Source organism: Parus major, chromosome 3 (assembly GCF_001522545.3).
Source record: "Parus major isolate Abel chromosome 3, Parus_major1.1, whole genome shotgun sequence".
Taxonomy (NCBI): Eukaryota; Metazoa; Chordata; class Aves; order Passeriformes; family Paridae; genus Parus; species Parus major.
The window spans coordinates 39997775-40022508 of record NC_031770.1 but is presented as its reverse complement, the minus strand read 5'-3'; the positions used below and the strand labels follow the sequence as shown (position 1 = coordinate 40022508).

At 43.8% G+C, this 24734-nt stretch overlaps 1 protein-coding gene across 2 annotated transcripts in view; it reads left to right on the top strand.

Moving 5' to 3' along the window:
* FRMD1 (FERM domain containing 1) overlaps positions 1 to 24123 on the top strand; it is a 41384-nt gene extending 17261 nt beyond the window's left edge. Inside the window, exons 4-14 of one of the 2 annotated variants that reach the window (XM_015623374.2) lie at positions 7341 to 7420; positions 9521 to 9597; positions 11236 to 11422; positions 13584 to 13739; positions 15996 to 16061; positions 16270 to 16338; positions 16528 to 16702; positions 17594 to 17929; positions 18062 to 18190; positions 18868 to 18947; positions 20953 to 24123. In XM_015623374.2, coding sequence (XP_015478860.1) covers positions 7341 to 7420; positions 9521 to 9597; positions 11236 to 11422; positions 13584 to 13739; positions 15996 to 16061; positions 16270 to 16338; positions 16528 to 16702; positions 17594 to 17929; positions 18062 to 18190; positions 18868 to 18947; positions 20953 to 21240 — 1643 coding nt within the window. In that variant the 3' untranslated portion in view covers positions 21241 to 24123. The remainder of the gene's footprint in view (positions 1 to 7340; positions 7421 to 9520; positions 9598 to 11235; positions 11423 to 13583; positions 13740 to 15995; positions 16062 to 16269; positions 16339 to 16527; positions 16703 to 17593; positions 17930 to 18061; positions 18191 to 18867; positions 18948 to 20952) is intronic. The other variant, XM_015623377.2, reaches the window with a different exon arrangement.
* Positions 24124 to 24734: the final 611 nt, after the last annotated feature.

Below are 24734 nucleotides of genomic sequence, written 5' to 3'. Positions count from 1 at the left end.
GTGTATTTCTTTTTGGTGATCTGATACTGCCACATGCAAAACAAGGTATTCTAATCCACCTGCATCCATTACTTGGCTGCTAATTTGTCAACAAAACCCTGACTGTCAGCAGGAGCAAGAGAATGAAAATTAAAGGATTTCTACAGAACTGTAGCCAATCACACTGCATGGATTATCTGGATTAGGAGCCCATTTGACCTGCAGACATTGTACAGATACACTAATGCTCAGTTGGTCTCATAGTAAGTATGTGTGTGAGGGGGAGAGGTTGGGGTCCTTAATCATAAACAGAAGTTTAACTCCCAAAGTGTGGCGAAAAGGAAAACAGCAGCGTAAAGCACCATGTAAGCTGCAAACCACCAGTGCTGTAAGATCTAAATTATAGGTCTTGGAGCAAGTTCCCCAGCATTTGATGCCTAAATATGTTGCCTTCTCTTCTGGCTGTTACAGATGTTGAGGGGCAAGCTTCAGGATTAAGGGTTACAGTGTCAGGATAGAATTTTCCATCCCTTCTGCTCTTGAACTGTTTTTTATTCACAAGAGGAAAACTGCTGCAACCAAATATATCTGAGGAGAAAGAAAACAACCCTACTTGTGTCTGTAAGAAGTTGATCACTTTGAAAATCAGGTTCAGGAATGTGCATTAATAGGAGGCCCTACAAACCTTGGGACATGTTGCTCTTCTAGTTTTGTCATGGATCATCAGGCAGGCTATACCTTGTGTGCTCCTGCTGCTGAAGTGGGTTTTTTTTTCCTTTGCTTTTTTTTTTTTAACTCCTAGTTTGCTCACTGAAAGATCCTGTGACCCTGCCAGGTTCAATCTGGTTCCACAGGCTTCTTCAGCAGCTGGGTCTTATATGGCAAATCCTCCTGCAGGGTCAGCCTTATCCAGTGCCCTGCGGGAGGTTTCCCTCTTGTTATCGGAAAGTATGTGCAGCAACACATTCAGTCTTCTAAAACAAAACTGATTGTCAGCAGACAAAGAACAGCCAAGCTTCCTTTGTTGCTATAACCCAGATCCCTTCGATCCTGAGTTTTGGGCAATGCCTTTGTAGGAGCAAACCTTGCTTGACCTAAGCAGATGGAAGCCTTCAATTGGGAAGGAGCAAGTCTGCAGCTCCTGTACCCTGCCACTGTCTCTGTGTCCTCTTAGGTTTGTTAGGCTGGCTTTCTTAGCCCAAATCCCTTTGCTTCAGCTCCCCTGCCTCAAGGATGATTTTTAAAGCTTTGTTTTTTAAAGCTATGGCTGTTCACCCTGCCAGACCCACGCTTCCCAGCATGTGCTTACCAAGGAGCTCAGTGATTAGCTCTGCCAAACCCACTCTGCCTCCAGTTAACTCTTCTGCATATCTGTATATCCTCTGTTCCTGAAGTTCATGGACAGAATATGCTACCAGGCTGTCTTTATATTACATGAGTATCTCTTACAACAAAGGGTCTCTTAAGAGACAAATAACAACAGTTCTTTGAAATACCTTATGACAATTTCTACACACCAGTCCTTCCTCACTATCCACGCTTCTTGCCTGTCCTCTCTTAAATCTGCTTGCATAGTTGAATCTCCCTTATGAATTTCTCATGTACTCTAACTTAAGGTACAACTCTATTGCAGTGACTTTGGTACCTCAGACAAGTTAAATGCAATATAAGAAAAACACATGCAGAAATGAACCACCTAGAGGGAATTTGCAGGGGTTCAGATGTCCAGAGAGTATAAAGTACTCCTTGAAAGGACTTGCATGGTCTCTTCCTATGAAGGCAATTTTTTGTCTGTACCTGCTGTCAATCGTTTCTCATTCGGTATCAGTGCAGCATCCAGCCAAGTGCTCTCCTGTCTGAGAATTGCAAAGACTTTGTTTTCCCCTGGATGAGCAATGCTAGAAATGGTTCTGCAGCTCTTGTGCAGAAGAATCCCCTATGACACTGCTGCAGTCTGAAGATCTTTGCCTTGGCCTGCCTTGTTGCTAAATGTAAGATACCAACATAAAATTCTTGCAGTACCTGTCCATTACCAGGAATGACTGAGCCTTTAGCTCACTGTTCAGACCTGTCTTTGTTTGCAAGACAGGTGTCTGTTAGGGAGGGCAGGAGCCCCCCGCTCCCTCCAAATTATGATAATTCTGAAATCAAGGGGGCTTTCAGGCAGAGATCTGGGGATAGGAATAACAGTTCTTTACTAGTGTGTATAACAAGGCAAACAAACAACAATAACTACAGCATTAGCAAGAAAACAGAACCGGGGACCCCATGACAGCTTTCTCGGCTGAGACGGGAAGGGATGGAGGAGAGGCTTTGCTTCACAAACCCTCTCGGGCAGTCAGTCCCGGTGCTCCTGCAGGGCTCCGAGGAACACTCAGTTGGAACAGCAGGAATGAGTAGGAATCCTGGGTAGGTGGGTGAGAGAGAGATGCATGAGAAGCTCCACAGCGGGGCTGGCACTGCCACATCCCAGCAGGACAGGGGGTGCGAGGCCCACAGACAAAGAAGGAAGAAGAAGCAGCAGCTCCATCTGGGTGATGGTGAATTTCCTTCTCCCAGCTGCAACAGCTCCCAGCAAGAGTTCTGCTCTGAAGCTGAGAAGCTGAAGAAACCAGCTGCCCCCACCCTCCCTTTTTTCCTGCCCCCCTTCCCCCTTGGGCCCAGCCGAACTCTGTTTCTCAATTTATGTTTCTCAAGCATCCAACAAGCACCAGCAGTCAGGTTTCCCTGCCAGGAATGGGTAAAAATTCCATAGGTGAGACAGAATAAAAGGAAGGACACCTAACCCCCAACAAGACCTCAACAGTTCCTAACACCACATGATCCCAGGCTCCTTGATATTGTCTCCTTTCATGTTACCCTCCATATATCATGTGTCCATCCCAGGTAAAGTGACCTCAGCCGGGACTTCCTTTGCTTTGCTCCTAGCCTCGCTTGTGATTCTTCCCTTCACTTGGGATATATGTACTTTCCAGCTAAAGCTGAAAACACAAGGTTATCCTCAGCCAAGTTCTTTTAGACCCTTTAGTAAACTAATCAACCACATAGAAAGTGGACAACATTTCTTTCTATTGGCTTGAAAGGTAAAAACAGGAGCTTTGAGCAGTTATGCAGAGGTGGTGGGAGCAGGTGCTGTGTGGGTAGTGGTTTTCCCAAATCACTAACACTTGGAAGCTTGAGTAGATACACGTGCAAAAGGAGTGTGCAGCCAGCTCTCCTTCAATAAACGAACAAAAAAAATCCATTCTGGTATTCAGTGTATGTGAGGTGTACAACATGTGTTGTGAGGTATTTTTTAGTGTGGGGTTTTGTTGTTTTTTGGATTTTTTTAAGCTTCAGCTCTCCCCTAACCATAGCATCCCTCTGTTCTACTCCTGCTGTCTTTCCTCTTGCACCTCAGAGGACGTAGGGGTGTTGCCACAGTTTCTTGAAGCATCTGGGAAAAGTTAAGTGCAATAGCCATGGATAATTTTTCCCCTCTCTTTTAGTCAGAAAATGCTTGCTATGTGGAAATTTGGCTTCACACTAATTCATATTTTATTTGAGTCCTATTCTTCTGGACTTCTAGTTGCATTGCTGAAATATACATGACTCAGCCAAATTTGTTAATGGGATATTCCTGGCTGCCTAGGGGGCCTAAGCTCTGACTTGTGGTAGGACACCTTTGTGGAATTTCTTGGTGCTCCTAGCCCACAATGGGCACAGGAGAACAGGTTTTTGGCATTTCTCATTACTTAGCTTTTATGCAGAGAACTTAATTTTCATAAAAATTGAGATGAGGAGGAACTGGTTAATGCAAAATAATGGCCTTTAGGTTAACAATGACTCAGAACTGATTTGACTCTGTATTACAGCCATTTTCTATTCCATACAGGAATTTTCTATTCCTATTTTTCCTGCATTGTCATAATGCCTATTAGAAGTCACTCACTGGAACTGTGTCACTTTTTTCCTAACTGGGGACCTGGCACATTATTTTTTTGCAACAATGTATGTCCTATATTTTTTTAAATACATAAAATGTGCTAAGTTAATTTTGCAGAGTAGAAATGTTTTTAATTTCTGGTAACTGCTTACTTTGAAATATGATTTTTGTAGCGTAAACTTTCAATCTCATTTGAGAATTCTTAAAATTTGCACATTTCTTGGGAGAAATGTGCAAATTGCCTTACTGCAAAGGAGCTGGCTGTCCAGAATAATATCTCAGGATTGCAGTGCAGTGCACTGGTGAGTTGTGCCAGGTCTGGTATCTGTACATACATACATGAGGGAACTTTCAAGAGAAGCTGGTGTATTTGTAAGATCACCTACAGTGCTGAGATGAAATTCATGAACTCAGTGTCATGCTGCAGGTGGATGAGAGTGTATTTTTATGTGTGCATGCTTCTCAGTCAGCTTCCTAGTACCTTTCACTTGTCCTTCAGATAAGGCCAGTGAAGCAATGACAGTCTGTACCTGCTGAGTATCCAGCTCTGTTTGGATCCACAGATCAAATTTATTCTTCCCTGGAAAGGGGGCCATCTGTGCATTTCTATATTGTCCTTTAGAGCACTGATCAGAGGTGCTGCAGTTTGGTGCCCTCATATCTGTTGAAGATGCTTCTTTTCAAAGCAGATAGTTCTAGCATCTGGGAAAAGATCTCTTAGGGTTTCATCACTAATCCAGTATAAGGAAAAAAAAAGCCAAAACAAAGCCATCCACAAAGCAGTAGGACTGTGGAGGGAAATGCTTCTTTGTTTTTGTAGATGGAGGCTTACATTGCAGGCTGACATTCCAGCAATATTAACTTCATTAAGGAGGAATGCAGTGCTGCATTCTTGCATGAGAGGGAGGATTGCTGAACTGGGCTGGGGAGCAGTGGGACCCCCAAGAAGAGAAGATATATTGGGATGTCCTCCTGTAGCCTGGCTTATTCTTGCGCTTTACCTCCCAGTAGGCCTAGTAATAACCTGCAATCTTCAGGTATGACATCTGTGCCCTCACAAAATCATCTCTAACCTAATTAACATGACAGATAAAGAGGGGGTGTGGGTAACAAATAGCTTTACTGTAATGTAACTCTTCTGTCACACTTTTCCCTTTCTGATCTAATATTCAGGTGTGATTGGATGGTTCAGGGTATGTCACTGTGTTTGCTGTTGCAGTTTTCCCCTCCTGATTGAGGAATAATGAATGTATTTCTCTAAATGCCTCTGGGCGTGGGATCATTCTTGAGCTAGAAAGGGAAACTGACTCTTGAACTTGTTACAGCCTCTTAACAAGGTGTTATCTAAAGACCCCAACCCTGGCAGAACTGTTACAGGCTTTACCCAGCACTGCTGTGCCATCACAACCAACCTTGTGCCAGGTGGGGAGCCCATAGTGGAGGGTTTGCCCTTCTCCAGGACTGCCAAAGTCCAGGGAGGGACTGGGTGGCATGCTCATGTAATCCCACTCCTGTCACTTGCTGTGCAATTGATTCCCTAAATGAGCTTTTACTTACTTTTTAAGAAAAACTTTCTGGAGTGATGCTTACCAGCTTGGCAGCTGACGAGGGGCAGGGACAAGCTTAACATGCACAAACCCTTCTCTCTCTGACTGACTAGGACTTCTATCAGCCTCTTCCAGGCAGGATTATCTGATCTTACTGCACCTAGAGAAGGAAGAGCTGGGGCCAGTGTAGGGGGGACCCTATCTTACAGACAGAAGTGAAGGGGCAGGTACAAGATGCGATCTCTGTGATGAAAAAAACTCTTCCTCTCCTTGTCAAAACAGCAAAAATGACTTCCATGTCATCTTGTGTGCTATAGCATGTAAATTCCCACCACTCAGAAATTCCATATAGCCATTTTGATGGTGCTGTTAAATACTGTTTTGTTTCTGTATGTGATATGTCAAGTAACGTGATAAACAGAGGTCTTACAGCTGCAAGCAGAACAATGCAGGAAGGAGCTTGGAGACAGAAACAGGATTTTTTTTGGATGTTGTCCTTTTTGTATCCAGTGTTACTGCTATTTTACAGAATATGTGATGTGTGGGCCAGTTCTGGATAGAAGCAGATGTGGTTTCTTTAACTTGAGGTGGGAGCTGAAGGAGGTGGCGATAGGAGGCTGTTTTGCTTGCTTGTTTTTTGAAAGCCAGCAAAGAAAGTATTTGTTGTATCTGCCCCTGTAAGGATCTGGAATGCTTTGTAAGGGTGGCTGTGAGGTAGCTTAGAGCCTCCTCAATATCTGCTGTAACACTGCAACACCTACTGTAACACTGGCCATGCCAGGCCTGCATCTGCCATAATACAGACATGAGTGCAGGATCTCATTTGGAAGTCTGGGCTGGTCTTAAGGGGCAGAAGTTTGTTTTGTGGAGGGTTCTTTTTTTTTTTTTCCCCCTCCCCTTTTTACTGCTACTCCTTTCATGTTTAAGGAGCAAGCTCTTCATTTTGGCACTTGTGTCACCTGTCAAAACACTGTCCTAAGCAAGATCAAAGAATAGAGGACTGGTCAGGTGAATGTGTTCAGCTGGCATTGCTGCTGCAGCCTGAAACACCTGTCAGGTCTTGTCTTTTTTTTTTTTTTTTTTGAGAGACTTGAAGACTCAGGAAAAAGTCTTTCATTGGCTGAGTTGTTTGTATTTGATAATTGGTAAGCAGTGTTATGAAACATCAGCCTTGAAAGCAGCACAAACCTCTTTCAAGATGATGTGCCATTCAGGCTGTGTCTTGTTCAGTCTCACTAGGGTGGAGAGCAAGTCCTGGTCCTTTAGTCTTTTGAGGTAGGCCAGGTTTCCTTTCCTTTCATTCATCTCTTCTTTATATGAAAAAAGCTGGGTGTGAGCAGGACACACCAGACCTTCTGAGGAAGGCATTTATGTTTGGTCCTCTTGTTTCTCACCCTTTCAGAGGATCCCCTTCACATGCAGGGGATGAAACCTGTCAAATACGCAGCTCTGTTGATTTACTTTTGCCATGTTAGACCATGGTGCTACTACATGATGGCAGAATGCAAGCTTGGGTAAGGCTTGTTTGTTTAATAATAATGAAAAGCTGAATCTGGTAAGCTGGCACTACAATGAGTGGGTAACACGTTTCTCTTTTTTGTAAGTGGCTTCTTGACCATAAAGCAGGAATTCTGCATTTCTAGCTAAGGTGTTCAGGAACTTTTAGCTCAGCATCTCTTGAAGGTGTGAATGACCTTCCTTCCATGCTCTCTGGAGTAGCACATGTATTTAAGAGTACTCTTTTTTCTTTTTTTTTTTTTTTTCTGCCCTGTCTGTTCCCTGTTGAGCAAATGTGTTGATTGGAAATAATTTGTAGTGTCACCTAAATGTTTAATGACTAAAAATTTCGAATTATTTTACATTGAATTCCCTTTTTTCTTATCTTTCAGATAATGAATATGTTTTTATAGACCTGGAGCAGAAGCTTAGCAAATACTTTTCAAAGGAATGGAAGAAAGAGACCACCAAAGTAAGAGAGCTGTTTAATTTTGGAGGCTGTTGCTTTTTTGTTGGACTACACAGTAAAATGAAAACTCTTTAACTAAGGTCCATAGAGCATTTCTTGAAGATGGTCTGCAGAATACTTTTCAGTAGCAAGATGGAGTGACTTGTGTACAGCTGTACAATTAATTAAAAGAGCTTAAACAGCCCCTTATACAACTTGACTTGAGCAATAGTTACCACATGGTTGCTGCTTGGCTGCTGCAGAAGTGGAGAAGGTCAGTTGTTCACTTTTCCATTTGAACTTAGTCTGGATCTTAGTCTGGAGACCTCATTTTTATCCTTAAGCAAAACAGCCTAAAATAACTTTTTGTGTCTAGAATCTGATATGAGGGAAATGACTGGAGCTGTGGCTCTTCCCAGAGTATGTGCAAAAAGACTGTGTTAGGAGAAGGATATTTTGTTTGAGATGAGTCCTAGCTCTTTAAGGCTAGCTAGCCCTGACAAGGGAGGGAAAAGCTATATGAAATAAAGACAATGTTATTGTTTAATACTGTTCATTCAGACATGAGAATGCCTGTTTGTGTGTGTTATTAATAGAGGGGCCATAGTCTAGAACAAAGTATAGTATGCAGTTGCTTTCAAATATCTTAATTGGGTCATTGTAGAAGTTGTAAATTACTTTTTCCATCTAGCTTAAGGGTTTTCTTTTGCAGAGTAGGCACACTAACCATTTCTGCTGCTTCGAGAAGTTTGTAGATAACTAGTGAGGTTTGGGGATCTCTCTTATTCCCAAGCATGTGCTCTGCTTTTCCCAAACGACAGAGTTATTTCAAGAACAGCCAGAGTCATGCGGAGGGAGGGGCTGTCTGTCCAGCCAGTGAGAGCTTCCCAAAGCAGGTGTTTCTGGTTGCCTCAGGATGGGGGGTACGCTTTGAGGTTGCTCTGTGATTGGATTCTTGCTACACTTTTCTGGTCAGGCGAAGTGTTGAGCCTCTGGTGTGATGTGAATCATGAAAGACTGAATGAGTTGCCATTGGCAGTACTACAGTCTCAGATGGGTTAGCCTATTGGACTGGGTTAGTTGACAAGGATTTAATTCCTTTGAAGAGGTTTCAGGTGGAAAGCCCAGTCTAGCTGATAAAATAGGGTGACTATGAACAACTTCTAGAAATAAAATGGAGATGTTTGCATGATCAAGAAGCTGTCTGCATCAGATGTGGAGGGCATGCCATGTACCTTGTTCCAGTGAGATGGGTCTGACCAGCAAAGCCTTGGAATTGCCTGTGGGAGCAAAGTTACTTGTGTGAACATTAAGGTGGCAAAGTAGGAAAGATGAGAGAATGAGCTAGTAAGTCGTTCCTTTCTTTTTCCCTTTTTTCTTTTTTTTTTCTCCCATTCAAGCAAGCCTGTAAGTCAGAAAGATAGGCTGTGGTTAAAACAACAGGCCTCATGCTGCCTTTCTTCTGACAGCACTCCTCAGTGTGAAGCAGACACCAACACTGCCTTTTGGTCTGTGGCTGCAGGGACGTGTGAATAACTAACCACGAGCTCTGCCAAACAAAAGGCACAGAGCTGATACCAGGCTGGTGCGCCTCAGCCCCAGGCAGTGACTGCTGAACACGGCAGTGTGTGTGTGTGTGTCCATGCTGAGTGATGTGGTGTGGTGCAGGGATGGATGGCTGCTCCTAGGAGTGCCCTGGAAACGCCACAGCCGTGCCAGCGTGGCACGCTGCCCTGGCGCTTTGAGGGAGGCTGGGTTAAACTTGCTGCGTTCAGCATGAATATGCTTGTGGTGCTGCCAGGTGCTGAGCTAGGTAATTCTGGGCTAGCCTGGGGACACCCAGGCTACACTGGGACTCTTAGACCAGCTCATCCCTCATATCCAGAAATCTTCTGCTCTTCCTAGGATATTTTGTTGTTCAACCTGTCTGAATGTTTTGTGATGCCTCATTGTCATGAGCCTCCAAGACAGTCAGACTCCCTCTGCAAAACTTGCCAAGAGCTAAGGGTAGAGAATGAAAAGCAGTATGGGGAGTGAATTTTGGAGAAGAGAACATTACCAGATAGGGTAACAGGAATTTTGGATGCTGATCATAATTTAAATTGTCTTCTGTCTTTGCTCTAGGGGACAGAGAAATTCAGCCCTCCATTTGTTGCATTCTTTAGAGTACAATACTATGTAGAAAATGGAAGAGTAATAGGGTAAGTTCTCTTCTGTGGTAATTACTGCATTTGGATTTATTCAGTGTGTTCTTAAAATGAAAGAAAAATAATGTTTTTTTGTTAAGCTCATCTCTGTGAGCTCAATGAAATGAGCTTTAAAAATCTGCTTGAATTTTGTTTTTTGAACACCTTCACAGACTTCCTCACTCAACTATGAATGTTTTCTGCCTGAATCATACTCCATATCCCCTAGGAAAATTGTGACTGCTTTTCCATCTGTGTTGAAAGAGCAGGTTGAATGACGACATTATCAAAACACGATTAGCACTCTTTTGCTTGTGTCTTTTGGTTGTATGAAAGGCACTGGATGAATATACCAAAAATAGCTATTTATACTCCAAAGCACATGCTTTAGATCTGTTTTTTGTATTTGAGCAGTGCTCCGTGCAGTATACTTCTGGAAACAGACTTTCATACACGGACAAAAGAAATTACTTCATAAGTTAAGAGTTTTTAATTTGTAGTCCACTCACATGGAATATGGGCTGCACTCAAAACAGCACCACCCTCACCCATGGTACAGAACAAAGGATGAGGTGGTTAAAAATGAACAACTGACAGAGTTAATTTACGTCAGCGCTTCTGGTGTGGCTCTGTCCCTGGGGGAAGCCAAGAGCTGGGATCATTTAGGTGGATTAAAATCTTTACCAAATTTTTGGCATTTGTTCTTGTCTTGAACAAGGCTTGTGGTTTTCTATGTTTTCCCTCTCCATAGTCTTTCATTTTTGCATACATGGGACTCTTTCTTATGGAGTCTGTTTGGGTGATAAGTGGTTTTTGTTTCATTTTGCTTTTTTTTGTACAAAGAGAGATTACATATCATCCTGCCACTCCCGAGTTATGCGTCCTTCACCATCACAGGCATATTTCTCTTGCACTAGCAGTTTAATTGGAGAGGTTTGTAGACCCATGCAGCAGTAGTTATCTGGCCCCTTCAAACTATACTTGCACACTTTACAAGCAGACTAGTGTCCAGCAGCTCTTCTACATGCACATGTCAGCAGCCTGCTTCCCATGATTTCTGAAGGCAGGGGGTGTGTGGGTTATCAAGGCTTTGCCATAGCTATTCCTTATCAGTCAATCCCTGTTTTGCAGCTTGAGGAAGAAGACAAAAACAAGCCCAGGGCTCCCATGTCTTTTGATCTACCTTGCAGGGAATTAGCTGTTGAAAAGTATCATGAGCCTAAGGCAAGGTGGAACAAAAAAGCAGTGCCAGGTTTAGAGGGGAAAGGAGGACAGGTGTGCAAGAAACAGGACTGGGAGTCCAAGGCAGTTGATTCTCTTGGCTGCTAGAGACTTTCCAGGGAAACAGAAATGCTTGATTGTAGTCAGTCTCCAGGTGTGATGTGATTTTTCTTTCATCTACCTTCTGCCCTAACTTCTTAGATCTCATGCTCCTCCAGGTAGAAGCTACAATTTCTTGTGTTTGTGCAACACTTAGTGGGAGAAGGCCTTGATCTTGTTTTGGTGCTCCTTATACGCACGACTGTATCAGGGTGGCATTGGCACACATCAGACATGTCAAAGTTTAATCCCTCTCCTCTCTCAGCAAGATGATGTTTTTGAGAGGCCTTATCTGAACTTTGTTCTTGAAGTAAATTTGCCTTTGTCTTGCAGCGATAAGGTGGCACGGCAGCTCTACTACTGCCATCTCAAAGACCAAGTACTTATGTCTCATTGCAACCACAAGGAAGAAATCTACTTCTTGCTGGCTGCCTACAGCTTACAGGCAGACTTGGGCAACTACAGAGAGAAGGTCCATGCTGGCAAATATTTTGAACCTCAGGCTTATTTCCCACAATGGGTAAGTTTGGGGGAAACCTTTCTGTCAACAGATTATGGAAGGTGGTATCTAACTGCAGCCATGCAACTTCCCCATCTCCCACTGCACTGATCAGTCACACAGGTAGAGTATCACCCTGAAGGTCCCTCAGGAGATATCTCTTGTCTTTCCACTGAATGTAGGTGCATGTTCCTGGGCTCATTTATCAGTGAGGTGGGTGGTAGATCCTTCCTTGGTGATGGAATGTGTTGGTGTTACATGAATAACTCAGATAGTGCAGATGTCTTTGTTTAATTCTTCTGTGACTTAGAGGGCTGTGTGTTTCCAGTGGTACACCAGCAAGATCTGCACATCCCAAGCTCTCCAGAAAACCTCAGGGCTGCAAAGCCCAGTCCATTTCCCTTTGTTCCCATCTCTGTAATGCTTGCCTCAGGGATGGAGAGATCTAAACCCTACGGAGTAATACTGCTGTGCAGCGCCTCTGGTGCTTGCTTTGTCATTAATCTCTGCCTCAAATGCAGTAATAGGAAAGAGAAAGCATTTGCATGTTTGTTTATAAGCATGTGCACGTGACTTGTGCCGTTCAGGACTTACAACTATTGAGAATTGATTTAGTTGTCAGATGAAGGCAAATTAGCTAAGACTCTGTTAGTTGGCTGTTTGTCCCAGGCAAGTTGCATCTTCCCTGTAAGATGCCACTGTCCCCTGCTTTGGGGAGAAGGTTCAGACCAGTGGCAGGACTTGTCTTGAAGACTGACTTTCATACACAAATCCTAGCCTGCCTGCCTTGCTGTGAAGCAGTGTATCTTTCTCCCAGACAACAGGCCCTCTTCCCATGCCATTCCTTGTTATGGGGTGCCTGTCAGGAGGTAGCTAACAAAGAACTGGAAAAGTTGGGTCTTGTGTGCTGTTTCTGAGGCAGTTAAAGGGCTTAGCACAGACTGTTGCTCACCTGTGCTGAGCCACAACCCCAAGCAAATATGTGGGTGATTTATTACATCATTACAAACAGCAAAATCTGGCAGGCAGGGGGACGCGTCTCTCCCTGCCCCTGGGCTCCCATGGGGAGATAGAGAGCAATCTCCTCCTCCAACACAATCACTCCCTTCAACACGTGCTTCATATCATTTGGCCAAGGGCTGCCCTAAGTCTCGTGCCAGTGAGGAGAGGCAGTGCTGCCCTGGGCTGACCCACCCAGCTTTGAACCGTGGAGCTGGCACATCTCTTTCTGCTGACATTGCACAGGTGATGGCATCGATATTGTCCTCCACCAAGGCCAGCCTTCCTTGTGGGAGGGCAACTAATCTAGCAGGGCATGCAGAGGTGTTAGCAGAGTAAACAAGGGGTTTAAAGTGAAATGTAAGTGGAAACTGGTTGGTGATCAGGTCTAGTTGTTTTCATCCAGGACAGGTTGTTTCTGGCAGGATGTTCTCACGTACCTGGTGCAAACCAGTTTTAAATGCCTCTGGTGGTAGGGGATGTTGGGAAGTGAATTCAGCCAATCATCCCTCTTACCTGTCACTGCCTGAAAGGAACCAGTTGGGCATGGGAGAGAGCTGAGCTGCCCAGTAGCCTTGTACAGAGGGGGCATGTGGGCAAACATGGGAAATGGGCACTGGCACTGGCAGGGCAGGAGCAAAAGGCCAGCCCAGTGAGGGTTTTTCTACTGCTTAATGAAGGCACGTGCCTGCCAACCACTCCTAATAGATCAAAAAATACCTTGAGATAGTGTTATCCACCTCTTTGAGAATGGAAATGCTAAATAAGCCTAATGTGTAGTTTCTGGTCTTAAAAGGAAAGCCTAGTATTTCTGCCTCTTCAGAGATGTTGCTGCTGATTGTCCTGGCATGCAGAGGAGTATTTGTTATCTGTCCATAAACATGTATGGATGCCAAAAGTTAGGAAAACTAATTCCAGTACTTAAAAGTAAAAAGAGCTGACATGACCTCTGTAGTCTTGGTCTGTTGCAGTTTTGCCACTAGGATCTGTTTGGAGACATCAGTGTCATCTGAGCTGCTTTAAATGCTTATCCTCCAGGGATGTAGAGGCAAACACGGACTAACATCTTGAGGGAATATATGAACCTCCTCCACCTCCAGCCACTGCTTTGCTGTTGATCACAGCTGCCTCTCATGGGGATTGCTGAAGAGTTGCTGACCTGTTTGTTTTCTTTGTGGTTTAGATAATTGCAAAGAGGGGGAGCGACTACATCTTGAAACATGCCCCAGAGATGCACCGAGAACAGCAAGGGCTGAGCACGAAGGAAGCGGTGCTGAAGTTCATTAAGGAGTCCTGCCTGCTGGAAGATGTGCCTGTCCACTTCTACAGGCTGCAGAAGGTTAAACAAAGAGCTTCTTATTTTGAACTTCTCTCCCATCATTAATTGAGTGCACCATGGCATTTTTCTTTTTCTGTTTGTTTGAGGGATGGTTGCCTCTGATTTGGAGAGGCCAAACAAATCTAAAATGCTCAGCCAATGAGGCCTGTCCCCACAAACAAATCTGTTGCCAATATACAGATATAGCTGGAATTTAGTTTTGTTCCTCGGCCAAGAAAGTGGCCACAGGAATGGCAAAACTTCGTATTTGTCCCTGCCTGCCAGTAGAATTGCACCAGGGAAATCAATGAAGCCTCTTTTTTTCTTGTTGTAGTTCATTGAAAAAATGACAAGAGGTCGGCCAGCTTTCACACAAATGTTGTGTAATAACTGAAGGTGACACTGAGTCATTCCAACCTTCGTATTCCATTCCTTCTCCAACCCTGCCAGAGTGGTTGGCATTTTTTCAGCTGTATGCTTTTCTCAATAGCTTTGGATTCCTGCATTGTTGCTTGTTAGATTCCTTACCCAAACCTGTTTAAACAGAAGGCGATTCATTTTCACATGCTGAGTGTTTAGATCTTAGAGACAGAACTAAAGAGAAGTTTTATGTTCCACTTAGGTGAGTGAAACTTGTCTGTGCAATTAGGAATGGCTTGATCCTTTTTTCCAAATGGAGATACTCTGTCAGACTCATAATTAAACTTTCTGGGTTTTTGTGCTCAGTGGGAATTATGTCTGGGAAGTATCCATGTCCTTTGAACATACCTGGCAGCTCTAGTTACTGAAGAAACATGCATTTTCAAGAGAAAATAAGTTTTGATCAGTAGTCCAGGCTTAGTTGCTTGTAAACCACAGATACTCACCTACCTCTTTTGTTCTCTGTTTTGATTCTTAATGTTGTTAATGATGCAGTCATGAGAGAGTTAGTTACACTTGAATGCCATAAGAAATCCAGCTGGCAGGACATGATACATTTTATATCCAAAAGCAACCAAGGCTGTGAAATTAGTTGCTCTTAATATTTAAATTCCTGTCTGGCTTGAACTTAGGCATTATGTACTCTTCCATGTGTTGTTTGATCCTTAATATGTCTTATTTCTGCCGTGTGACACAGTTATCTCATTTTGTGGTGAGAGGTGTTCCTCCTAGGTGATGCTTGGGTCACAGATTTCCTGATCAAGTGCAGAGGGGTGCCAGGTGAAGGTGTTGGTGTGCTGGCTGCCCTGAGATTTCAAAAGCAGTCACTTTTGTCTTAACACCCTCCTCATGGCTTCTTCTGAGGTTGGAAACTGAAAAAAAACCCACAACACACTCCATAGATCTCATTCAGACCAGTACTGATTTATGAAGCTCTTTGTCCTTAGGAGGCAATAAATATTTCTTAGTGACTTTGAACTGAAGACATGGATGGTACCAGAGGCAAAGGGTGAGCTAATGTGTTGGCACAAGGCTTACATCTTGTAAGCCAGATGAGGAGATAAAGTTGTGATGTAAAGTTTGAGCTCTGTGAGCCCATACATTTTTACCCCCAAATTTTCTTTCTGCTTTTCCTCCTAACAAAAAATGCATGCATTCCCCTCCCTAACTCTGCTGTGGTAGGAGAGGCTGAAAGAACTAGTTTATAATATTTTTTGGTCTTCAAGCAAAAGAATCTGATTAGAGACCAAGTATATCATACCAAGATGCAGCATGAGTTAAAAGTCAGTATTTCAACTTAGGTAATAAAACTCATGTAAAAACGCCCAACACCAAGGTTGAATGTTAGAATGAAAGTCCCAGTAACTGGGCATTGATTAGCTCCCCTCCAGCCAAGGGACACCTAAGATCTAGCAAATCCCTGGATGGGAACAGCAGTGCTGTGGCAAGGAGAAGGGAATGGGTTCCACTTCTGCTTTGGGCTCTCTGTCACCTGGTGAGCAAGAGTGGTGCATGTTCATGGGGACAGCAGAGACAGCATGTATTTACAAGAGAGGTTACAAGGTACCTCTGAGAACAGTAATTGTCCATACTCTCAAATCACTGAAGCTACAGGACTCCCTGTCCAGGGCAGCTAGGACATATGCTGGTGAAATGCCTGAGCCTCCCAGCATGAGGGGCTTTTAGGTGTAGGTATTTCAGGGGTCAACAAGGCAAGGTGCACTTTACAAACATAATAAAAACCAAATGAGCTGATGGCATCTGCACGATGAGGAGTCCTGCTACCTCTCCTGCAGTAGGTGCCAGAACAAGAGCGTGGTCTTTGTAGATTAACCTTTGACTCTTCTGTTCTTTTAGGATAAGAAGGAGGATCGACCGACAGTTATCCTGGGCCTGACCCTGAGAGGAATGCACATCTATCAGGTAACAGACTGCTGTGAAAGCCTTCTGGTGTAGCATTAACTCTCCCCAGTTCCCTGTCCTCCCCCTTCACAGCGGCTCCTCTGCCTCCCCTGTGAACACCAGGCTCCACATATCTCAAATTCTTGGTTGTTTGCAAATTCTTTGCACATCGCTGACTCCACCCTGTACCTGCCAGTCCCTGTGTCACTCTGAGTTTGATGTGTTGCAGGAGGTGAATCACGTTCGCCAACTCCTCTATGACTTTCCCTGGTCACACATTGGGAAGCTGGCCTTTCTGGTGAGTATGATGGAATGGAGGCCATCTGCCAGTGGCTGCCAGCCTGGGCTGTGGCAAAGCTGTCGGCCTGCCCGTGCTGCTCCCCCAGGTCCTGTCACTTGCATGCACAAGACCACAGCTATCTCTGGTAGCTGTGTGGCTGAAAATGTGCTCTTGCTCATTTCTTTGGCATCTTTCCTCTTTGTGCAGGGGAAAAAATTTGAAATCCAGCCAGATGGTTTGCCCTCTGCACGGAAACTGGTTTACTACACGGGTTGCCCCTTCAGGTCACGCCATTTGCTGCAGCTACTCAGCAATAGCCACCGGCTCTTTCTGAATATTCAGCCAGTTTTGAAGCAAATCCAAAAACTGGAGGAGGCTGAAGGTATGTTAGGGAAAACTCAAATGAATTTGATAAGAGGAAGAGTACAGTGTGTTAGTCTCTCCTGTTTCATGGTGCCTACTGTCATCTAATTAATGGTGTTTCTGCCTTATCAGGGAGCCAGTGATAGAAACAGAGGTGTTAGGTATGTTTCCAGTCCATTCCTAAGAAGTATTTATGGCTCCCACATTGTAGACTGTGATCAGAAAGTGTGTTTGTGTGAGAGCAGTAGAGGGGTAATAACTCCTTTCAAGTGGTTTCTCTCTTTCCCTTCAGTGGGGTTACAGCAGTGGCCTTGAGCCTTGTGCAACCAGTGGCACGTGCCAATCACCTGTAGAAAGGCTACGTTCACTAGGATGATCAAGTGCCTGTGGGCAAAAAGCCCTTGGTCGTTCTGTGTCCATTAGTGTCTCATGGATTTCTCAACCACCCTCAGCATATACAAGCCATGGGAGAAATAATAAATCATTAATAAATACTAGCCACAGGAATCTTGTTCTTAGCTGACTTCATGCAGTGGTGGGTACTTCAAGAACCAATCAGTGCATCTGATTTTAAAGATTGAGCACTGATGTTCACTAAGTAATTCCTGTTTTTTGTTTGCTTGTTTTGCTTTGTTGTTACTGACCTTCACTCTGAAACTTATTGTTTTTTGTATCATAACTGCCTGTTCTAATGTAGGAGATGCTGGGTTTACTGCAGGTATGACTAATGCTTTTACAACATCCCGAGCATCCATCTGTTGAGCAAACAAAATACAAAGCTCTCCCTTATTTGTTCAGTAGCTGCAGCAGTCATTTATTAGTTGTTGGCTGGTGCCAACAGAACTTCCTGAATATATTCAGTTCCACTTCCTTAAAATTCTGACTGGTTTCTCCCTTCCTTGTTCCTCAGAGAAGAAGCGCTACCGGGAGTCCTATATCAGTGACACTCTCGACATGGACCTGGACCCGTGCGACAAGAACTCCCGTGGCAGCGGGAGCAGCGGGGGCAGCCGCAGGGATAACCGCCTCTCACGCCAGTCCACAGGGAGCCACGGCAGCTCACACACCTCGGGCATCGAGGCTGACTCCAGGCACCGCGTGTCTGTGGAAATGTCGGTGGATGAGCCCTTTGGCATTGACCGGGTGCATAGGAAGGAGAAATCCTGCAGCTCAACCATCAGCTACGGTAGCTCTGGCATTGACAGCGGCAGCAAGGGGCGGGCTGAAGATGACACTCAGGATGATGGTAAAGAATTTGGATATGTGGAGCAACTTCTGAGCTGACTTTTGTCTTCTGCAGGAGGGCAGGGAGTAAGAGACAGCAGCTTGGAGCACAAGAGTGATGCTAACCATTCTCCTGCTGCTCTCTTCCTCCTAGAGCTTGAGCTGGCAGTAGATGAGCCAGAGGAGATGCCTGTAGATGAGCCTTTAGAGGGGGACCAGTTAGAGGAGGCCACTGTGGGAGGATCTGTTGAATCCCTGCCTCTAGATGCTGCTAGCTGCCAAGGTGAGATGGCTTTCTGCTGCTGCGCAATGCTGTTCTTTAAGGCTCTAGCAACAGGCATAATCTGAGGGATCTACGAAAACTCTTATCTCATTCCAAACAGCTGCCAGTGCTATTTACTGCCCTACTGCAACAGGATTTGCAGGCAGCTCATCTAGCGTTTACAGGCCAGCATTCTGTGTTGTACAGCGCTGCTCTCCTCTGTGCTCCTCAAAGTCTCCCTTCTCTAAATGTGCCAAGCTTATATTCGGTTAATGACAAAAAGATAATTGAGGTAAACCTTTTGTAGGGAAGGAATATGCTTTAATATCTTGTATGCCACAAAACAGCCAAGGGGCTCAACCACAGAATAATAATGGGATGGTCACAGGAATTCTTAGGTAAAGTTTTGTGGCTTGTGTCTGGCCTTAGTATGTACAGCCTTTACAGCAAAGCAAGAAGGGTGAAAACGGGACAAGTTGTCAAGAAATTGTTTTCTTGAAAGTTTTCAGACATTGATCTTTAGGGCCAAAAATGAGTACTTGTGAGCAAAACTCCTGGAGTATTGAGAGTGCTTAATGATGCATAGTTACCTTAAGATAGGACTGTTTGAATGTGGCCTGTGAGAGCAACTTGCCTTTTCTACAGCCCACAAAACCTCAAACTTGCTATGGTTTTCACTTCTTGCTTCTTCTTTGCAGCTATAAATCAGGAATCTCTGTCTGTGGTGCAAGTCACACTAATCAAAATGAGAGGCCAAAGTGTGGAATCTCTTCACCAGGTAAGGGAGTGGTTGCTCAGCAGGAGGATCTGTGTGAGGGCATTGAACTGGGATCTTGTGTAATGGAGATAGCTGTAAATCAGGACACCTGGATTAGTTTGGATTTGACTGATTTTTACATGGTGTAATCAAAACCAGATGCTGGCCAGCTACTGCTCTCAGGAATAGGATGAGAGCAGCATTTGGGCTCAGAATAGTACAGAAAGGTTTGGAGGAATCAGCAGGGAGATCTCACAAGCCAGTTATCTACCTTAGTCTTCCAGATGGGACATGGAAAATGAGCCACTTCCAGATTTTCAATGCAATACAGAGCAAAGACCATCTATGCAGTTTGGATATGAGTTGCAGACTTGGATCATCTTGAAGGCAGAAGTAGCTTACATCAGAGCAAAACCAGATGCTCAAGCTCTAGTTGTTATATCATTTGTGTGATTATAGTCTGTGTGTACTGAAGTCTTTGTTCTCAAAGTTTTCTTTTCATCAAACACTTGAGAAAGGGAAACTATATATGGTAAAGTACGTCACAGAAGAAGTTATATTTGGAGGAAGCTATTAAAAATGTCTTTTTAAGGCTTCTTTTCAAAGTATAGCTGTACCCACTGGGGTAGAAATGTTGCATTTTTTTGAAAAAAAAACCCAACCAAACAAAACAAAAACCACAAAAAAAGCACCTCTATCCTGTCTTCCCTCTCTTAAAACAAATTTGCCTTATCTGCTGAGAGTTCTAAAACCCTTAACAAAGATTTCAATCACTTTTTAGGACTTACTAAAAAATTTTCCATGTTTCTTTCTGGACCCAGTCAAAAATTATAAGAAATTTTTATTTATCAGCAAAATAGTCCATAAAGTGCTGTAGGAGATTTAATTAAAATCTTTGTTATTTTTTTCCAAAGCTGAAGACAATGCAGTAAAAATCAGAATGAATTTAGTCCTCTATTTGAGTGGAAGACTTAAAAGCTCATGGGTGGAAGTAGGAATCTTGCTTAAAGCTGTAATGTTTTTAAAGTTACTAATGTTATCATGCTTATGCTGTTAAATGATCATGAGGCATCTGTTTTATAAAAATGGTTCTGCTCAACACAGGGCTGGCTGTATGATTGCAAAGACCTGGCTGCCACTTTTGTGCATCACATACTTGGTGCCTCCTTAGAAAACTATCGACATTTTCCTAACAAGGCCATGTAAAAAAAAGCTGCAGGGTTTCCTTAGCATTAACCAGACAGTGCAACATACTCCTATTTCTTGAAGTACAGCTGAGCCAGCAAGCACATGATTTCCTCAGGGTAGATTTTTAATTCCCCTCCCATGGCAGTGAGAGAAGTAATACTGGGAGGAAGTTTTCTGTGGTGCCAACAGAAATGTCTTGATTTCAAAATTATATTCTTGAAATTAGCCTTAATATTAGCATTTAAGAGGTGATTATTAAAGAGAGAAAGCAAGAAAAAAATGCAAATGTTGAAGCTGGAAATACTCTCAAATGGTTTATAATTCCTTCACAGAGGCTTGTTTAGCAAGATGGTGCCTCTGGGAATCACTGAAGATTTGTTGCTGCTCTCTGCAGAGCAGTGTTATGTAGAAACTATTGCAATTACTGGACACTGTAACCCATTAGTTTGCATGGTTGCCTTCTGAACCTTCCTTTCAGCTCATTAGACTTTACTCAGTGTGTTCAAGCACTTGGGGTAGTTTTTTGTTAAGTGCACTTTGTCCATTTGAGGACAACTGCATGGATCTGCCAAGAAGTGTGAGGTCATGCAGGTGTCAGGATCTGTCAAGTGTTTCACCCGTTGTACTGGACACTGAGGACACAGGGCAGAGAGATCAGGACCCGGCTCAACGTGGCAGGGCAGCTTAATGCACTTGTAGTTTCTGAATTGTTCACAGCCCCTTCTTTAAAGCTCTTTAGAAAGAGGGGAAGAACAATTTTGAGAAACTTTTCACATGCATCCTTAGGCTGTGTCTGAGTTCATTGTTTCTGTTTGCGTGTGTCTTGCTGAACTGGCAGGTCAGATCGCCCAAAAGCCGGAGCTGCATGGACCAGCACAGCCAGAGTTTGGATGACATCCGCCTGTACAAGCGCCGGCACCCATCGCTAAGTGCCACGCTGTCTTCAGACACATCCCACAGCTACACCTTCGGCTGCAGCCTCGAGGATAAGCTGTCTGTCTACGGCTGCGTGTATTCCACAGCGGACTGCAAAACCAAGTCTGCTCTTTATGGGAAGCGATCCATGAACTGCCTCTCCTTGGATCTTCTGGGAGAGGACCAGCTCCCAGAGGAGTTTGTGGTGTAATGAGATTGGAGCTCTTCCATACCAGGAAACAGCTCATCATGGAAATATATACCTCATTAACACATGTGATGTCACTCTGGTTCTTGCAGGAGACGGTGAGCGGCTTTGTTATTCAGCTCTCTATCAGTAAGTGGCATCACTTCTGCAGACCTGGCTACAGGGCAAATCAGTGTAGCACTTAAAACTGGCTTTGGAAGTGTCTGTGTGAGCAGAAAATGGAAGTGGCCTGCACCCTTGGCAGTGACATAACCAACATAAAAACCAAAAAACAGTGGACCAAAACTGACACTGAGCTAGTAAAGCAAACTGTGTCTAAATGGATTAATCAGAAATTTAAAGTCTATGTCATATTTCTGCCTTTCTCTTGTGGTCCAGGTCTCAATTTTAGTGTACTGGTAGTTTGGTTGTCTTCACTTTGTGCTGCTGCAACATTGCCAACAGCTGTCAGGCCAGGATATGCTCTTAGCACATTTGGAGGGCTGTGTATGGAAGTGTCTGGCCTACTTCAGTTGTAATGAACACAAATTGCTTATTCACTGCACTGGGAGCAAGACCTGGTCTTCCAGGAGTTTCTTCTTTTGTTGTTGTTATTCTGTTCTAAGCATCCAGCCAAATACAATGTGTGTGGTGGTTTTTTTGGGGTTTTTTTTCTTTATTGCAACAAATGGAACTGACTGTCAGCTGTCTACCACTGCTGTGATGCAGATTGGTATTATATCGTTGGAGAGATAGGGAGGAGATAAAGCAAATGCCTTGGCTGCTTCTGAATGTACAGAGGGCAAGAGCATTAACTGACTGGCTTTTGAAGAGAGGAGTGTGACTGGAGAATTTGTCCAGGTATGATCACCCCTTACTTTGATTCATATTTTAATGTTCTTTTCTTTGTTTTTAATAAATCTGTTCCTTAGATTTTTTTTTTCCTCTGCTTAGGAGGCAGGTAAGGACTGGAGAAAGTCACCTTGCAAGGACAGACAGAGTGACTGTGTCCTACTTAGTCATGGATAGGTCATGCAAATGTGTGTGTGTGTGCTGCAGGGCTGATGATGGTGGAAGTGTAGGGTGTTTGTGTGCCAGGCCAGAGTACTTGTCTGGTGATCTTGAGAGTGGTGGATCTGGCTGGGCTGGCTCTCACTAAGGAAATAATCATAGTTATGCTGTTTGATTCAAATATTTGGTGTGGAAAACATCCTGCTACCTTGTTACATGCAAATAAATATGTTTGATTTCCTCTCCTCATCAATTCCCAGCATTGGGAAGCTTGTACTTGAAGGCCCAGCTTTGTGCCCAGCTTTTGACAGCCATCTAGTGTGTTCTGGCAAGCTCTGGAAGCAGAGGAAAACTATTCTGCTGGTTGGGGGAAGTGTGTGTTGTGCAGTGTTGGTCATCAAAAACTGAAGATAGCCAGACTACAACAAGGAAGGTTTGAGCTGCTGTTTTGATGCTGGGCTCGCAAGCTCAGTAGTTGTCTGGTAAATTGCATTCCCATAAGTCATCAAAGTAGCAAATCCATGAAGTCCATCGTCTTGCCACTTCTGTGTGTGATGTAGAGGCCATGCAGGTGCATCTGCATTTACTGAAGTCGGCATCCTCTGGGATGAATCTACCACCAAACCCAAGCTGTGTGCACTGTAGCCATGACTTAATTGACTGGTGCCCTCTTTGATCCCACTGTTCTTTCTTTTTGTAATCAACGATTAGGAGCTGTGTGTTCACTGTAGCTTCTTTTCCTTTGTTCCAAACCAAGCCGAAATGCCTTTGCGCAAAATACTTGAGGTATGTTTACTGCATGCAAAATAAATTCTTCTAAATGGATCTAAATGGGTAAAGGAAATCAAGCCTCCCACTGTCAGTCAGTCCCTGTTACCTGGGTCTTGTTTGGCTGTAAGCCACGGGAGATGGGCATGGCCAGGATTCAGGAGGCCAGTGGCTGTACTACAGGGAGCAGCCTTGCAGCAGTGCCTGTCCACAAAAAAGATGAGGAGGAGGTTTGGAGTGAGGACCCTGCTAACCTGTTGCTTTCCCACCCATGCCGATTTACAGTTACTTGTGGTTCTGGGAATGATTGTTAACAGGGAAAAAAGGTCAAAATTCTGGTTTTATGTGGTTATAGTTGTTTGGAAAAGTATCATAAAATGCATGTGCACCATGTGCACCCTTCTCTCAAAGACAATCACATTCATATCTGCTTCAGCCTAAGTACATCACGGAAGTGTTTATTGCCACCAGGCAGCTCACTCTTCTGGTTTTGCAGTTAGCAGGCATGCAAAGGATTTGGTGAAGTGCTGGAATCCTGCTGCCACTACTTAAAAAATGCACCAATGCCTGAAAACGGTGTAACTGACTCTTGCATGAGCATCCACTGCCTTGTACATTCCTGGGGGATTATTTTATTTATTCATGGCTGGTAGGGAAGGCAAACTCTACAGGTCTGACCATCTTCTCTCCGTGGTCTGTGCAGCTCCCTCCAGTACTGTAAGTGACGTACGCATATGAAGGGGAGACCAGACACTTTTGTGTATAGCCTGAGAATGAATCGATATCTTACGAGCACTGTGAATATCTATTATGCAACTTTTGTATTTGTATTAAAAAAAAAACAAAACAAAACCACCTGTTTCTGCTAGTAATACATTTATTTTTTGTTTGGATTTAGAAGGTCTCTTATTTTTGGGTTTGATAGTTTGGTAGACATTGGTGTGTAAGCATTTATCAGCTGATGTTAGAAACTAGCTGCCAATATTTGTACATATTTGTAAAATATTCATGTTATAATCACTCTATTTTAATGGTAAAAGTTTATCCTTTCCATGAAAGGATTTTCTTGTTTAAAATAAAATATAAATAATTATATATACACCTGCAATAAAGTATGGATAGAAAAAAGGTAATTGTGTAGCTTTTTTTTTCTGTCCAAGGAGGACTATGTCTTCCATTTAAGATGGGTTGTAGAAATCAATTTGCTGCCAGACTAATCCATATGAGCTTAGCTTGTGATGACAAACCCAGAGGCACTGCAGTCACTGGAACAACTCCTGTTCCTCCTTGCTATTCTCAGTAGCACAGTGCCAAAGGGCTTTTGTCAGGTGTTAAGAAGACAGCTGAGCAGGTTGTAGTCAGTGGGACACTAAAGGGGTCTGAATCTGACTGAAGAGACAAGTTAAGCTGCTTGTGGTGGTTAGTCAAAAAAACCAAGCACGTGAACTCCCAAGGATGTAGAGAGATCCTGTCAGCCTTCTCCTGGGGGCTGCATCCAAGGACAGCTGCCAGCCTATGGGATGCAGGGTGCTGCTGAAGAGCACTCCACCAAAGTCACCTAACCTGCTAGCCTGGAGTCTGGCATGGATAGAGGGAAGTTTCCTTTTGGGTCATAAATCTGTGAAGGAGTGCCGCAGGATGACTACCTGGATCTCTTATTGAAGACAGTTGCTCATTGGGAGCCTCTTGTAAATGTGGTTTTTTTTCCTTTTCTCTGGACAAAATTTACTTTTTATGCA